The 17,228-nt window shown below is 47.4% G+C and overlaps 1 protein-coding gene across 2 annotated transcripts in view; it reads right to left on the bottom strand.

Annotated features, from left to right (window-relative positions):
- Positions 1-5,846: 5,846 nt before the first annotated feature.
- Positions 5,847-17,228, bottom strand: part of acsf2 (acyl-CoA synthetase family member 2) — a 135,816-nt gene continuing 124,434 nt past the window's right edge. Inside the window, exons 14-17 of one of the 2 annotated variants that reach the window (XR_013499157.1) lie at positions 14,736-14,846; positions 12,959-13,027; positions 6,581-8,224; positions 5,847-6,492 (exon numbers count right to left, since the gene is read on the bottom strand). Coding sequence is in view for 1 of the 2 variants with exons in the window: in XM_078225469.1 (XP_078081595.1) it covers positions 8,165-8,224; positions 12,959-13,027; positions 14,736-14,846 (240 nt within the window). In the remaining variant the exon portion in view is untranslated. Of the gene's footprint in view, positions 8,225-12,958; positions 13,028-14,735; positions 14,847-17,228 lie in introns of both variants that reach the window. The other variant, XM_078225469.1, reaches the window with a different exon arrangement.

Below are 17,228 nucleotides of genomic sequence, written 5' to 3'. Positions count from 1 at the left end.
ATGCTCCATCATTGAATACACTCAAAGCTGGGATGCATAGGTCTTTCAGGGAATTAAGGATATGGGGAGCGGGTGGGAAAATGGAGTTAAAGCCCAAGATCAGTCATGATTGTATTGAATGGTGGAGCATGCTCGATGGCCCATATAGAATACTTCTGCTCCTATTTAATTTGTTCTTGTATTTTTCATCTTGCACTCATCAGGACAAATGCAAGAATACCAAATTTCAAATGCTCACAACAATTCATACCATAGATGAAAAGGGTGTTGATTGGTTGACAAGTCAACTCTGATTGGCTGAGGCATTGCCGTAGAGAAAGCAATGGGAAGAGCTCTGAGGAAATTCAAAAAAGTACTTGGCTTGAACATAATCCTTTTGAGAATGGGTCCCTGTGTATGAATGTATGTTAATTCTAGCAAGTTTAAGTGAGCCAAGTTAGGAGCTCGACTGATTACCTTAAATTGGCTGTTAGTGTAGCACACTAGCGTAGTGTAGTGTAGTGTAGTGTAGTATTGGCACACTCAAGGCCCAGGCTAATTCTCTGGGGACATGGGTTCAATTCCCACTAGGACAGCTGGTGGACTAGTTATGGTGGCACAGTGGCTAGCACTGTTGCCTCACAGCGTCAGGGACCCAGGTTCAATTTTGGCCTTGGGTCACTGTCTGTGTGGAGTTTGCACATTCTCCCCGTGTCTGCATGGGTTTCCTCTGGGTGCTCTGATTTCCTCCCACTGTCCAAAGATGTGTGGGTTCGGTGGATTGGCCATGCTAAATTGACCCTAGTGTCAGGGGATTAGCAGGGTAAATATGTGGGGCTACGGGAAGAGGGCCTGCATGGGATTGTGGTCAGTGCAGTCTCAATGGGCCAAATGGCCTTCTTCTGCACTGTAAGGATTCTATGATTCTATGAAGTGCCACCCAATCACAGAATCACATCGAGCAAAATACCCACTGATATCTAATGCCTAATTATCTAAGACATCTAATTTAATATTATTTATTTATCACTTATTAGTGTCAGAAGTAGGCTTAAATTAACACTGCAATGAAGTTACTGGGAAAGTTCCCTGATCACCACACTCTGTTGCCTGGTGGGGTACACTGAGGGAGAACTTAACATGGCCAATGCACCTAACCAGCACGTCTTTCAAACTGAGGGAGGAAACATGAGCTCCCGGAGGAAACCCATGCAGACACGGAGAGAATGTGCAAACTCCACACAGACAGTGACCCAAGCCGGGAATCAAATCCAAGTCCCCGGCACTGTGAAGCAGCAGTGCTAACCACTGTACCGTCGTGCCGCCCTAATAGTTACACAATGTTAAAATGTGAATTCAATGCATGTCTTTCTTTGCTTTTTCACACAGTACATAGAAGGCTAAGAAGTGCATGCGACACACACATTATAACAGCCCGAGGCTAAGTTACTGCTGCAAAGCCCAGAGAAATATGTTCTCATCAATATCCTGTTCTGAGATCAAATTACCGGCTCAACAAATGTCTTGTAATTTAAGAGGGCTTTTCTGTAGAACTACAGCAGGCCCGTGCAGCTGCTTGAACTGTTCATCGACCCAGTCACTGCCACATGGTTAGTGTGACCAGGTTACGGGGCTTTGCCACAACAGTCCCAGGTTTCATTAAATGCCCTGGTGTTCCGATATTCTGCTCAAAATTCTCAGTTTGCATGAAGCATGTCGGAGATTACTGGCAGCATTTCAGCTTTCCGCGTAGCATCAACATATCTCCTCTCTTCGCTTCCTCTCCCCTTTTCTTCACACACCATTTACTGTCGGTAAACCCAAAAACGACACACTCAGCAGCACCTTACAGCTCGCAACGCTGCCCACTTGCTGATGGTTAAGTGGCTGCTCGGTGACACTGAAATTCTTCTCACTGGCATCCGGGGACAATTTTGTTTTCCTCAAATTGGACAGATTCTCAATGGGGCACTGTTCTGGTTGGTTCAATGAGAACAAGGAGGTAATGTTGGAGTTGTACAGAGCGTTGGTCAGGCTATAGCTGGAGCACTGTGTGCAGTTCTGATCACCTCACTATAGGAAGGATGTGATAGCACTAGAGGGGGTATAGAGGAGGTTCACCAGGATGTTGCCTGGGATGGAGCATTTGGGCTATAAGGAGAGACTGGATAGGCTTGGATTGTTTTCTTTGGAGTAGAGAAGGTTGAGGGATACATGATTGAGGTGTATAAGATTATGAGGGGAATGGACAATCAGAGATTCCATGGAGGAGGGCGGGGAGGGACAGTGGGGGAGAACCTGTGGCCATGGCGGTCTTTTCTCATTGCGGTCTTCAATAACCTCTGTGCTAGCTGACCTACATTTCATATCGACAGCATCTGAAATTTTAAAATCCTATCTCCGTTTTCAAATCCTCTCCCTCTCTTTGTAATCTCCAGCAGCCTCACAAGCCTGAGATGTCTGCACTCCTCTAATTCTGGCATCTTTCGCATTCCTGGGTTTAATCGTTCCATCATCGACAGCTGTGCTTTCAGCTGGCTAGCTCTGGCATTCCCACCCTGCGCCTCCCTGTCTCCCTTTCTTCCTTTAAGGCACTCCTTATAATCTACCTCTTTGACCCAACTTTTGGTCATTTGACCTCACATCTCCTTGTGACTCAGTATCATACTTTGATAGTCGTGCCTGCTAGCACCTTGGGGCATGTTACTATCTGATATAAATGTGGGTTGTTGTAATCGAAGCTCAGAATGTGATCACAAAACACCAATAAAAATCTTGAAATACATATAATCATATAAAGGAGCCAATTTACTCAGGCAGTTTAAAATGATGCCTCTGGCCTCGAGACCTTTTTATTTAGAGTCATAGAGTCATTGAGTCATGAAGCACAAAAAGGTCCTTCAGCCTATCGAGTCTGCACTGACAATAATTACCACTAAAGGCACACCAATCCCATTTTCCTGCAACTATCCCACATCCCTGAATCTTATGATCTTTCAAATGCTCATCCCAATATTTTTTAAAGGTTTCCGGTCTCCATTACCTTCCCAGACAGTGCAATCCAGATTCCCACCACCCTCTGAGTGAAAAAGTTTTTTCTCAAATTCCCTCCGAATATTTTGCCCCTTCCCCTAAAACTATGTCCCCTTGTTATTGACTCCTCAACCCAGGGGAACAGCTGCTCCCTCCCTACTCGAGCTCTCCATACCCCTCATAATCTTATACACCTCAATCATGTCCCCCCTCAGCCTTCTCTGCTCCAAAGAAAACATCCAAGCCTATCCAGTCTCTCCTTATAGCTCAAATGCTCCATCCCAGGCAGCATCCTGATGAACCTCCTCTACACTCCCTCTAGTGCTATCATATCCTTCCTATAGTGAGGTGACCAGAACTGCACACAGTGCTCCAGCTGTGGCCTAACCAACGCTCTGTACAACTCCAACATTACCTCCTTGCTCTTAAACGCTATACCACGACTGATGAAAGCAAGTGTCCCAAATGCCTTCTTAACTATGCTATTCAGCCTTCAACACCATTATTCCTACAAAACTCATCTCAAAACTCCTTGGCCGGGACTCAGCTCCTCCCTCTGCGACTGGACCCTAGACGTCCTAGCCCATAGACCGCAATTTGTAAGGGTAGGCAACAACACCTCCTCCACGATCATCCTCAACACTGGTGCTCCACAAGGCTGTACCCTCAGCCCCTTATTATACTCCTTATACACCTATGACTGTGTGGCCAAATTCCCCTCCAACTCGATTTTTAAGTTTGTTGATGACACCACTGTAGTGGGTCGGGTCTCAAACATTGATGAGACCGGGTACAGGAAAAAGATAGAGAATCTGTTGAATTGGTGCAGCAACAATAATCTCTTCCTCAATGTCAGCAAGACGAGGGAGGTATTCATCGACTTCAGGAAGTTTAGCAGAGGACGTGCCCCTGTCTACATCAACGGGGGTGAAGTGGAATGGTCAAGAGCTTCAAGTTTCTAGATGTCCAGATCACCAACAATCTGTCCTAGTCCCTCCATGCCGACACTTATAGTTTCACAGAAGGCTAAAGAAATTTGGCATGCCCGCTACGACTCACCAACTTTTAGATGCACCATAGAAAGCATTCTTTCTGGTTGTATCCCAGCTTGGTATGGCTCCTGCTCTGTCCAAGATCACAAGAAACTACAAAGGGTCGCGAACAAAGCCCAATCCATCACGCAAACCAGCCTCCCATCTATTGACTCTATCTACACTTCCTGTTGCCTCGGAAAAGCAGCCAGCATAATCAAGGACCCCACGCATCCCGGACATACTCTCTTCCAGCTTCTTTCGCCAGGAACAAAATACAAAAGTTGGAGGTCACGTACCAACCGACTCAAAAATAGTTTCTTCTCCACTAATCCCCCCCCAATCTACACAACTTGGGACATTAAGAAGCAATTTACCATGGCCAATCCACCTAACCTGAACATCTTTGGACAGTGGAAGGAAACCGGGAAACCCGGAGGAAACACATGCGGACATGGGAAGAATATTCAAACTCCGCAGTCACTCAAGGCTGCAATTGAACCAGGTTTCCTGGCGCTGTGAGGCAGCAGTGCTAACATGGAGGTGAGTCATTTGATAAAGCTTCCAGGTAATCACTCAAAATCGGAATTAAGAACCCAACCTGCAAGCCAGATAAATCAGTCCCTGTCCAACGTGTATTCATTAACTAATAATGAATTGATAGTCAGTAGGCTACAAATTAAAACAACATTGATGCTTCACTGTTTAAATTTCAGTGTTACACAATTGTTTCATCAGAGAAGGAGGCCATTTGGCCCATCATGTCTGTACCAGATCTCCAAATGAGCATTTCACCTAGTTTCCATTCTGGATAGGTGAGCAAGAATCTCCCCTTCCTCCTACTGGCCATGGGTGAATTAGCAGATCAACCTGATTGGCCCAATCATGAATGCTCCTTCCGTGGCCAATAAGCAGAGCAGGGGCAAGGGACTGATGGGAGGAGGGGGCACAGTGGGTTAGCATTGCTGCCTCACAATGCTTGGGATCCGGGTTCAATTCCGGCCTTGGGTGACTGTCTGTGTGGAGTTTGCATGTTCTCCTCGTGTCTGCGTGGGTTTTCTCCGAGTGCTCCTGTTTCCTCCCACAGAGTTAGGTGGATTGGCCATGCTTAATTGTCCCTTCGTGACCCAAGATATGTTGGTTAGATGGATTAGCCATGATAAATGTGTGGGGTAAGGGGATGGGGTGGGGGAAAGGGCCTTGGTAAGGTACTTTCTCTGAGAGATTCAGATGGGCTGAATGGCCTTCCTCTGCACTGTCGGGATGGTTCAATGATATGAGGGGGCGGGGAGGGAGCAAATGGTGAGGGAGGGAGAAGGGTGGGGAAGGCAAAAGAGAGGGCAGGAAAGGAGAGAGGAAGGGGAGTCTTGACCCGATGTCCTTTCTATTTTAAGTCAATATCAGCGGGAGTGTACGCTATTGACTCTTGCTGGGTTATGGTTCCATGAGCGTCAGGTGACCTCTGATATCTCACTCTAAAGGTCATTCTTCAAGTGTAGACATAGGCAAAGAGTATCATTGGTTAATGGCACCACCATTGAGCCTCATTCTACGCAACCAATATCAACCTGTGTGCATTCGCTAGCAAGATTCACCGCTTGGCAACAAAGATCAGAGTCGCCTGCTGCTTTTGTTTTCTCCTTCAGTCACTCAGCAATTCTCCCCAAAGCTGTGAACAGGCTGGAGTCAACTGGGTCAGTGTACAGAGCACCGACTGGAGCCGGGCATTCCGATTGGCTCAAACACCGCGTTGCTGCATTAATTAGAAATATAATACATTCAGACTAGAAAATACAATTGGACTGATGGGAGCTATTGGATCTTTTTATTTTATATGCACTCATAATCATAAATCATTGCAGGGTGTGAAATTATATCATTTATTCCCAAACACAGAACAATCAACATTGGCAGAATAAACTATTATCATTTTTAGCAGATCATTTCAATATGTTGAGGCTACATCGAATTTGTATTTGTAATACAGGCCCAATATGATCAAATTAATCACATTTTTATACTACGCTGATGACTATCCAGTCTTTAGTATTTATAGAAAAGAGAGTGTGTGATTGGTTGTGTTTATAAGTTGGCATCAGTTCACCTATAAGGTGTTGGAATGAGAGTCAAAAACATCAGATTTACTATAGTTTTCTATCCTTGCCCAATCGGTTTCAAGTTTGTTGCTTAGTGAGACAGGGAGAGAATCTGTTTTGGCCAATCCGCAACTTTCTGATCCACCATTGGCTGTTGGTAAATCAGTAGATTGTGAGGTCAAAGTGCAGGCCGGGCCAGTGGTTCCCAACCGGTGTGTCACGGCAAACCGGTATGGCGTGACACACCACCCCCCACAAGTGTGTTGAGAAAAAAGATTCAAAGCAATAAAAAAAAATCACGTTAATTAAACTAAAACTAACCTTTGTCTTCAGCTCTCCAAAACCCAATGAATCTTGGCCATGCGCTGGTTGGGAAAGAACCACTCGAGTGAGGTTTAGATTTTTTATGTTTGTCAAACCCATGCGCATGACCAAGGGGACTTGGCGCTGAAGACAAAGGTCCCACGCGCCCACACAAAAAGAGCGCCAAAACCCTGAGGGAAGCAAGAGGTAAAAAAAATGGCGTATGCTGCTCTGAAAATCATAATATTGAAGACATGCCAATAGCTCGTAACTATAGTCACGTTTAGCTAATGCCTAGATATGAGTTTATCATTATGCTGTGACTTCTGTCCTGCACTGCAACATTCTCCTCTTTCTTTTTTAGTTATTGTACCGCTGTTTTCTCATACTTCAAATACCAATACAAAAGCAAACTGCTGCAGATGCTGGAAATCTGACATAAGAAGAAAAATGCTGCAAAAACTGAGATAATCAGGCAGCACCTGTGGAGAGAAACAGTCAACATTCTTGCTGACGACCGTTCCGAAATAATAAGTCTTGTATGAACTAAATATATTATTTGTGAACTGAGTTTTTAAGGAAATCGAAGTTCCCTTTGTACAGTTAACATTTATGTTGTATTGTTTACATTTTCCCAAGTCAACGGCCCAGGTTTGGCGATAGCTGGAACTGAAACTATCAGTGCTCACCATTATTATGGTGCAAAACACTTTTGGCATCCGCACGTGCATTGTAAAACCCGTGTTTCCTGATTCCCTCCGGATTTTCCGCCCGCATTTCCGTTCTCTCTGACAGCTAATGCGGGTTGAAAATAGCCCCAAAAAAGGGTAGTGCTGAGAAAACAGGAAGTGTGCCTGAATGATTTTTTATACTATTGAGGTGTGCTGTGACGTATTAAAGGTTGGGGACCACTGCTCTAGGCTGAAGGTGCAGAACAAAACTGGAACCTGACTCTTTGTTCAGGTGACTAGTTAAAGATTGGCATACAAATCTGAACCTAATCACCCCCTGACACCAATGCAACAAAATAAAAAGAAACAGGGGGTGATTTTACCGATAAAGTCGGGGTGTAAAGTGATTAGCACGATTGGGGCCGGTTTTCGGACCGGCGCCATTTTATGAGCGCCGGATTCCCAGCGCAGTCAGCCTCTCGCCGGAAATGGGCACTCATAAAATGGCTGTTTGTCGGCAGCTATTTCATAGCAGGGGCCTGATAGCTCTCTCTTTGTCTGTCAGACCCCTGCCACTGCTAATGCGCATGTGCAGCATCAGAGGCCTGCACACAGTATCTAGTTTAGTGAGCAAAATTAAAGCTCATGATATTGGGGGTAATGTATTGACGTGGATAGAGAACTGATTGGCAGACAGGAAGCAGAGAGTGGGAATAAACGGCTCCTTTTCAGAGTGGCAGGCAGTGACTAGTGGGGTACCGCAGGGTTCAGTGCTGGGACCCCAGCTATTCACAATATACAGTAATGATTCGGACAAAGGAATTGAATTCAATATCTCCAGATTTGCAGATGGCACTCAGCTGGGTGGCAGTGGGATATTGTCTTGGGATTTGAGCACACGGCTCTCTCAGAGTCAATGATGGGGAGGATAGTCTATGTCGGGACATGGTTATATATGATAGGGAACATTTGTAAGATCAGTAGGTTTGAATGATTTGAGGAATGAATGGAGTGTTGGGATTTCCCTCGGTGACAATTGTGTGAGCTTCCTTCACTTAGGCCCTAGTCCCAGTTTTTTTTCCATTTCCTCCCTCAGTTTATGTTTTTGAATCTGTAAAAACATCAAAAAGAAAATATTTCAAATAAGATATTCTCAAGAAAGGAAAATTTGATCAAAACCAACATGAATATCATTTCCGCATAATCCCCTACACTACCTTCCCAGCTTGTCCGCAAATCCCGCAACCACCATTCAACATCTCCCGATGTTCCTCAGTCCCACTTTTACCCTCATAACTCACCTTCCCACTCCGTCTCATAAATCACTGGGCCAGTGGGACAGTGTGTTGGGGTGTGAGCATTGGCCAGTGGGGCAGCGTGTTGGGTTTGAGCACTGGGCCAGTGGGACAGTGTGTTGGGGTTTGAGCACTGAGCCAGTGGGACAGTGTGTTGGGGTTTGAGTACTGGGCCAGTGGGACAGTGTGTTGGGGTGTGAGCACTGAGCCAGTGGGACAGTGTGTTGGGGTTTGAGCACTGAGCCAGTGGGACAGTGTGTTGGGGTTTGAGCACTGGGCCAGTGGGATAGTGTGTTGGGGTTTGAACCCTGAGCCAGTGGGACAGTGTGTTGGGGTTTGAGCACTGGGACAGTGTGTTGGGGTTTGAGCACTGGGACAGTGGGACAGTGTGTTGGGTTTGAGCACTGGGCCACTGTGTTGGGGTTTGAGCACTGGGCCACGGGACAGTGTGTTGGGGTTTGAGCACTGGGACAGTGTGTTGGGGTTTGAGCACTGGGCCACTGGGACAGTGTGTTGAGTTTGAGCACTGAGCCAGTGGGACAGTGTGTTGGGTTTGAGCACTGGGCCACTGTGTTGGGGTTTGAGCACTGGGCCACTGGGACAGTGTGTTGGGGTTTGAGCACTGGGCCACTGGGACAGTGTGTTGGGGTTTGAGCACTGAGCCAGTGGGACAGTGTGTTGGGTTTGAGCACTGCACCAGTGGGACAGTGTGTTGGGGTTTGAACCCTGAGCCAGTGGGACAGCGTGTTGGGTTTGAGCACTGCGCCAGTGGGACAGTGTGTTGGGTTTGAGCACTGCGCCAGTGGGACAGTGTGTTGGGGTGTGAGCAGTGGGACAGTGTGTTGGATTTGAGCAGTGGGACAGTGGGACAGTGTGTTGGGGTGTGAGCACTGAGCCAGTGGGACAGTGTGTTGGGTTTGAGCACTGGGCCTGTGTTGGGGTTTGAGCACTGTGCCAGTAGGACAGTGTGTTGGGTTTGAGCACTGCGCCAGTGGGACAGTGTGTTGGGTTTGAGCACTGGGCCAGTGGGACAGTGTGTTGGGGTTTGAGCACCGGGCCAGTGGGACAGTGTGTTGGAGTTTGAGCACTGAGCCAGTGGGACAGTGTGTTGGGTTTGAGCACTGCGCCAGTGGGACAGTGTGTTGGGGTTTGAGCACTGGGCCAGTGTGACAGTGTGTTGGGATTTGAGCACTGGGCCAGTGGGACAGTGTGTTGGGGTGTGAGCTCTGGGTCTTGCACAGTTTTTGAGTTTTCTTTCTTGTTGGCGAAGTGATGTGCAGCGAATCACAGGGCAGCGGGAAACAGTAACATCACATATTGGGCATGGGACTAACGGTAGCGCCCGTCAAAGAACAAAGAACAAAGAACAATACAGCACAGGAGCAGGCCCTTCGGCCCTCCAAGCCCGCGCCGCTCCCCGGTCCAGGATTGAATCCTGAATCCAGGATCCCCGCCCAATTTTCCAGCCTATCTACATACCAATATCCTATCCACCGAGCTGTCCCTCACAGCTACGATGCTTTGTTCATTACAACCTATTAACTTACCCCCACCCCCCCATTCCAGACCATGTGATCTCCAGGGAGAGGCGAAAACCCAGAGTGAAAAACCCCAGGGCCAATATGGGGAAAAAAAAATCTGGGAAATTCCTCTCCGACCCCCTGAGGCGATCGAAACGAGTCCTGGAGATCACAATGGCCCCGATCGGAAAATGCTTCCCAACCCTAGTCATTTCCACTTCCACGAACACCATATGAATCCCCTGCCCCCGAGACAGGTTCCCAACTATCCGCAGTCTCACTCTGTACTGGCACCAGTAAGATGATCGTAGAATGAAGCCTTGAAACGAGAAACCAGGAACAATTAGCCCGCGCCGCTCCCTGGTCCAAACTAGATCACTCTTTTGTATCCCTCCATTCCCACTCCGTTCATATAGCTGTCTAGATAAGTCTTAAACGTTCCCAGTGTGTCCGCCTCCACCACCTTGCCCGGCAACACATTCCAGGCCCCCACGACCCTCTGTGTGAAATATGTCCTTCTGATATCTGTGTTAAACCTCCCCCCCTTCACCTTGAACCTATGACCCCTCGTGAACGTCACCACCGACCCGGGGAAAAGCTTCCCACCGTTCACCCTATCTATGCCTTTCATAATTTTATACACCTCTATTAAGTCTCCCCTCATCCTCCGTCTTTCCAAGGAGAACAACCCCAGTTTCCCCAATCTCTCCTCATAACCAAGCCCCTCCATACCAGGCAACATCCTGGTAAACCTCCTCTGTACTCTCTCCAAAGCCTCCACGTCCTTCTGGTAGTGTGGCGACCAGAACTGGACGCAGTATTCCAAATGCGGCCGAACCAACGTTCTATACATCTGCAACATCAGACCCCAACTTTTATACTCTATGCCCCGTCCTATAAAGGCAAGCATGCCATATGCCTTCTTCACCACCTTCTCCACCTGTGACGTCACCTTCAAAGATCTGTGGACTTGCACACCCAGGTCCCTCTGCGTCTCTACACCCTTTATGGTTCTTCCATTTATCGTGTAGCTCCTCCCTACATTATTCCCACCAAAATGCATCACTTCGCATTTATCAGGATTGAACTCCATCTGCCATTTCCTTGCCCAAATTTCCAGCCTATCTATATCCTTCTGTAGCCTCTGACAATGTTCCTCACTATCTGCAAGTCCTGCCAGTTTTGTGTCGTCCGCAAACTTACTGATCACCCCAGTTACTCCTTCTTCCAGATCATTTATATAAATCACAAACAGCAGAGGTCCCAATACAGAGCCCTGCGGTACACCACTAGTCACAGGCCTCCAGCCGGAAAAAGACCCTTCCACTACCACCCTCTGTCTTCTATGACCAAGCCATTTCTCCACCCATCTAGCCACCTCCCCCTTTATCCCATGGGATCCAACCTTTTTCACTAGCCTACCATGAGGGACTTTGTCAAACGCTTTACTAAAGTCCATATAGACAACATCCACGGCCCTTCCTTCGTCAACCATTTTGGTCACTTCTTCAAAAAACACCACCAGGTTCGTGAGGCATGACCTCCCTCTCACAAAACCATGTTGACTATCGTTAATGAGTTTATTCCTTTCTAAATGCGCATACATCCTATCTTTAAGAATCTTCTCCAACAACTTCCCCACCACGGACGTCAAGCTCACCGGCCTATAATTACCCGGGTTATCCTTCCTACCCTTCTTAAATAACGGGACCACATTGGCTATCCTCCAATCCTCTGGGACCTCACCTGTGTCCAGTGACGAGACAAAGATTTGCGTCAGAGGCCCAACGATTTCACCTCTCGTCTCCCTGAGCAGCCTTGGATAGATTCCATCAGGCCCTGGGGATTTGTCAGTCTTTATATTCTCTAACAAACCTAACACTTCCTCCTTTGTAATGGAGATTTTCTCCAACGGTTCAACACTCCCCTCCGAGACACTCCCAGTCAACACATCCCTCTCCTTAGTGAATACCGACGCAAAGTATTCATTTAGGATCTCCCCTACCTCTTTGGGCTCCAAGCATAAGTCCCCACTTTTGTCCCTGAGAGGTCCGATTTTTTCCCTTACAACCCTTTTGTTCCTAACGTATGAATAAAATGCCTTGGGATTCTCCTTAATCCTGTCTGCCAAGAACATTTCGTGACCCCTTTTTGCTCTCCTAATTCCCCGTTTGAGTATTTTCCTACTTTCATTATACTCCTCCAGAGCTCCCTCCGTTTTTAGCTGCTTGGACCTAACATACGCCTCTCTTTTCCTTTTGACCAGTCCCTCAATTTCCCTGGTTATCCACGGTTCTCTAATCCTACCCTTCCTATCCTTCTTTTTTACAGGCACATGCTTGTCCTGTAGCCCTAACAACCGTTCCTTAAAAGACTGCCACATACCAGATGTGTGTCCTCTCCCAGCACCCTGCAGATAATTAGTGAGCTCAGTCGAGATGATTAAACCTGGTTCTATTCAGTTACTCAGTCTGAGGTATCATAAATATTCATTGTGTTCTATTCTGTTCCCAGGGACGATCCAAATTCAAGTCTGAGATATTAGGTGCTTGAGCCATATTCCAGGCTGATTTCCTCTTGCTGTCCTTACAGAATACCTCCTGAGTGTCCCAAAAGGTTGAAGTTGGTTCAGCTACCCTTTACACTGGAGAAGGCAGGAGGATCACTCACACCAATTGGACCCAGTACCCCACCCGAATGTCAATATTCAGAGACCATCTACCAGTATTACCGGGACAGTTTGGAGCCTTCACCTTCTGTCTCAGATAAGAAAACACTGTGTCTGAGCCAAATGCTCACTCCTAAATCAATGCAACAAGAGTGTTTTAGTTCCACTCACTTGTATCAAGGAATCAGATTACAGCTTCAGCCTTGGGACCCCCCCCCCCCCCCCCCCCCCCCCCCCGAATATTTTCGGAATCAGGACACAGGCAAATGTTTTCTATGTCCCGACGATGATATGAAAATATTCTTCCTTTACGTTTTCAATGATCAGTGTTGTCTTTTCAGGTTTACTGCTGTTGTACCTACCTTTCCACTGTAAGTCAGAGGGAATTCATTCAAAAACACAATGTACCGCGGGATCTTGAAGTGGGAGATCTGTTAGGAGCAAAGAGATTGGACAGTTTCAAAATGCTACTCAAATGTTTCTCTGTTTTCCTCATTCCAAATCCCGTCATATCCACTCTCGCCCTCAGTGCTCGGCACGATTGGAGCCGTCGAGCTGTGCCCACAATCTGCTCATTGTGCAGATCCGGGTTCCTGCTCCGCCATTTGGTGGATTGACGTTGACCATCTGATGGAAAGATGTGACCATTTGCATCTCCATCTCAAAGAACAGAACATGACCCGGAAGCATCCGGGACTTTTCTAAGGCGGTGGCTTCTACCTTCACGGGGAACCAGTTGGTTTGCCAATTTTGAAAGGGAATGTGACAGATTACAGAGACACACACCCAGCCGAAAATCAATCGGAGAATCTGGGATTTAGGGCTACCTTGGTTTCCCACTTACCAATGTGAATGGCGAGAAGCAATGGGTGGAATTGAATGTTCCTGACCTGGGACCTGCTCACCAGTTGCAGGACTGATGGGAAACCCACCTTCGCCCCTGTGAGGGAGGCCCGACCAACCAAATTTTGTGCCTCTCAGATACCCAATCAGGGACCAGCAGCTCTCCATTGCTGGCAGCGTCGTTGGGATCAGTGCTGGCTGTTGCCGGGATTTCACAAGAGAAGTTCGCTGGATCCATGGCCTCTGTTCAGTGAAGGTGGAATGGAGTAGTGGGGAGGATGGTGTTGACAGGAGGGGAGGGTATGGGCCGGAGGGACGCTGGGGGTGGTGGGGGGGATTGGACGGTAGGGCAGGGGGAAGCTTTCAATGGTCCCCACCTTTACAATGCCAGGTCCTTCGATGGGGCACAGAGCACCTGACAATGATCTACATGCCTGACCCTCTGGTCAGCTCTCCCACTGACCAGACTCTCAGCAATAATACAGTCTCACCAAATGACTGGCCGGCCTGGATTTTCACCTCCACTATGTGCTTGGTACAGGGAGCATGAGGGGCCATCGGGGGTGGGTGAGTGACATGAGGTGGTAATGATGGGGCAGAGGGAGTGTGTGGATGGTGAGGAGGTGTGAGGAGTGGGGATCTTTCTGTTTTTATTTTAATTGCACTGAGGAAGGCCTTTTAACCAGCCTGCCACTCGCTGCATCTGGAGGCTCCTGTGGCTGCCTCCAAATTTTTTCTCAGGTTGGCCGGACCGACTCCAGCCCGCACCCAACCCCTGGCAATGAAGATCCTGCCCTTCATAGCATCATAGAACCCCTACAGTGCAGAAGGAGGCCATTCGGTCCATCTAGTCTGCACTGACAACAATCCCACCTGGGCTCTATTCCCATAACCCCATGCATTTACCCTAACTAGTCCCCCTGACATTAAGGGCCAATTTAGCATGGCCAATCAACCTAAGCCGCACATCTTTGGACTGTAGGAGGAAACTTACGCAGACTCGAGGAGAATGTGCAAACTCCACACAGACAGTGACCCAAATCAGGAATCGAACCCAGGTCCCCAGCGCTGTGAGGCAGCAGTGCTAACCACTGTGCCACCGTGCCGCCCCTTGCGGGCACTTTTTCCTGAAGCTGGCAAGCCGAGCCGGGAATTTTTCCGACTCCTGCTACCCACCTCCAGACTGAAAATCCAGGTCTCTATGTCCATTGTAAATACAGTCCCTAAAAGACATTGCACAGACCATTCTCTATAATGTTAATTGGATATATTAGTGTTATCCACAAAGTCACGTACCTTTCCTTTACAGTACGCTCTAAGCTCCTCAGCTGTGCAGGTCTGTCCATCTCTCAGTTTAGTACAGGCACAGAGCTCCTCACCCATCTTGTCATCATGAACTCCAACCACCTGCCAACAAAACATGGGAATTAGCCCTCATCAAACAATCCAAACTCCATCCTCCCTCCCCAACCTACCCTGCTTCCTGCCAATCACTCATTCTGAAATACAACAACTCTGGAAGAATGAATAAAATGCATTGTTTTTAGCCAATATGTAGCAAGCCCAACAAGAGGATCTGGAAGATTTACAGAATGAGCATTGGAAGGTGGCTGGGTTATTAGTGGTGGAGTATTTCAGCAGTAGTGATCATAATTAAGTTCAATTTAGAGTAGTTACGGAAAAAGGATAAAAGGGGGGAATTTTCCCGTTCCCGCCCGCCATGGGAATTGTAACGAGCAGGGGGCGGACCATACAAAGCTCCGTTGACCTCGGGTGGGATTTTCCGGTTTTGGGGCGAGTGCAGGCAGAAAATCCCGCCCAGAGAGTAAAAGTTTTAAATTAGGGTAGGCCAATTTTATTGAGCTGAGATGTGATTAGACAAAAGTGAACTGGAAACAGCTACTTGCAGGTGAATCAGAGTCAGTGCAGTGAGAGGCATTCAAGGACAGGTCAGAACAAAAAGGTCCCACTGAAAAAGTGAGACTCCCAAGTTTAGACCTCCCCTGGATGCCAAAGAGGATACAGAGTAGGATAAGGCAAAAAAATAAAGATTATTCCAGATGCCAAGAGCTAAGTACTGTGGAAAGGCTAGAGTAATATAGGAAATGCACTCTCCCACCAAACACTCCAGGACAAGTACAGCATGGGGTTAGATACAGACTAAATCTCCCTCTACATTGCTCCCATCAAACATTCCCAGGCTAGGTTCAGCACAGGGTTAGTTATAGAGTAAATCTCCCTCTACACTGTCCCACCAAACATCCTAGGGCAGGTACAGTCCAAAGATGTGTAGGTAAGGTGGATTAAACATGGTAAAATGTTCGGGGTTACGGGGATAGAGCAGGGGTGTTGGCCTGGATAAGATGCTCTTTCGGAAAGTCGGTGCAGACTTGATGGGCCAAATGGCCTCCTTCTGCACCGTAGAGATTCTGTCAGAGTTAAAATTCCCCCTGCACTGTCCAATCAAAGATGGTAAGAAGTCTCACAACACCAGGTTAAAGTCCAACAGGTTTATTTGGTAGCAAATACCATAAGCTTTCGGAGCAGGGCTCCTTCGTCAGATGGAGTGGATATCTGTTCTCAAACAGGGCACAGACACAGAAATCAAATTACAGAATACTGATTAGAATGCAAATCTCTACAGCCAGCCAGGTCTTAAATGTACAGACAATGTGGGTGGAGGGAGCATTCAACACAGGTTAAAGAGATGTGTATTGTCTCCAGACAGAACAGCTTGTGAAATTCTGCAAGTCCAGGAGGCGAGCTGTGGGGGTTACTGATAATGTGACATAAATCCAACATCCCGGTTTAGGCCGTCCTCATGTGTGCGGAACTTGGCTATCAGTTTCTGCTCAGCGACTCTGCGCTGTCGTGTGTCGTGAAGGCCGCCTTGGAGAACGCTTACCTGAAGATCCAAGGCTGAATGCCCGTGACTGCTGAAGTGCTCCCCCACAGGAAGAGAACAGTCTTGCAAACAGCACAGGGTTAGTTACAGAGTTACAGAGAACAATCAAAGATGCCCAGAGCAGGTACAGTATTAGGTTAGATACAGAATAGAACTCCCTCCATGCTGTCCCCATCAAACACTCCCAGGGCAGGTACAACATGGGATGGATACAGCATAAAGATCCTTCTAAGTAACATGGAGTCCAATTCAAAGGACTACTGTTTATATCGAGTACTAAACCTAGACTATTTGTTGAGCAAGAGAATTTTAAGGGTTTTAAAGGTTAATCTCTTTCTAAAATTTAGTTCTGTTTTGTATTTAGCATTTAACTTAACTGCAACCTTAATATGATTGTGCAACTGGAATCTGTTGCTTGCAATTCATGTACCATATAGGAACCTCTGGACACTTCATGTGCCTTGGGGGAAACCACACGTATAGGAAGTGTCTTCAGTTGCTTGTGCTCGAGCTCGGAGTTTCCAAGGTTGAGTGGCACTGTGGAGAATCAGAGAGGTTTTTGGATTCTACATTCCTGAAAGTAGCTACCCCACAGATAGTGAGAGTTCAGGATAGTAAATAGGTGGGCATCTGGAAGAATAGGACGTGCATGGGTCTTCAGGGTGTGCACCACTCTCAAACTAGTACTCGGCACTGGAGATGCTGGGAGTGATAACATCCTGAAAGAGGCTGGTCCATGGTCCAAACCATGGCACCAATTGATGAAGGGCTGCAAAGAAGGGAACGGAGAATAAATGCAATTGATATAGGAGATCTGTTGACTGACGGAGTTTTCTATAACTGTCATCGGGGTCCTGCCTGGTGTGTTCCCTCCCTGGTGCTGG

The sequence above is a fragment of the Mustelus asterias genome, chromosome 12 (genome assembly GCF_964213995.1).
Source record: "Mustelus asterias chromosome 12, sMusAst1.hap1.1, whole genome shotgun sequence".
In the NCBI taxonomy this organism is placed as follows: domain Eukaryota; kingdom Metazoa; phylum Chordata; class Chondrichthyes; order Carcharhiniformes; family Triakidae; genus Mustelus; species Mustelus asterias.
This window is presented reverse-complemented; position numbering and strand designations above follow the sequence as displayed.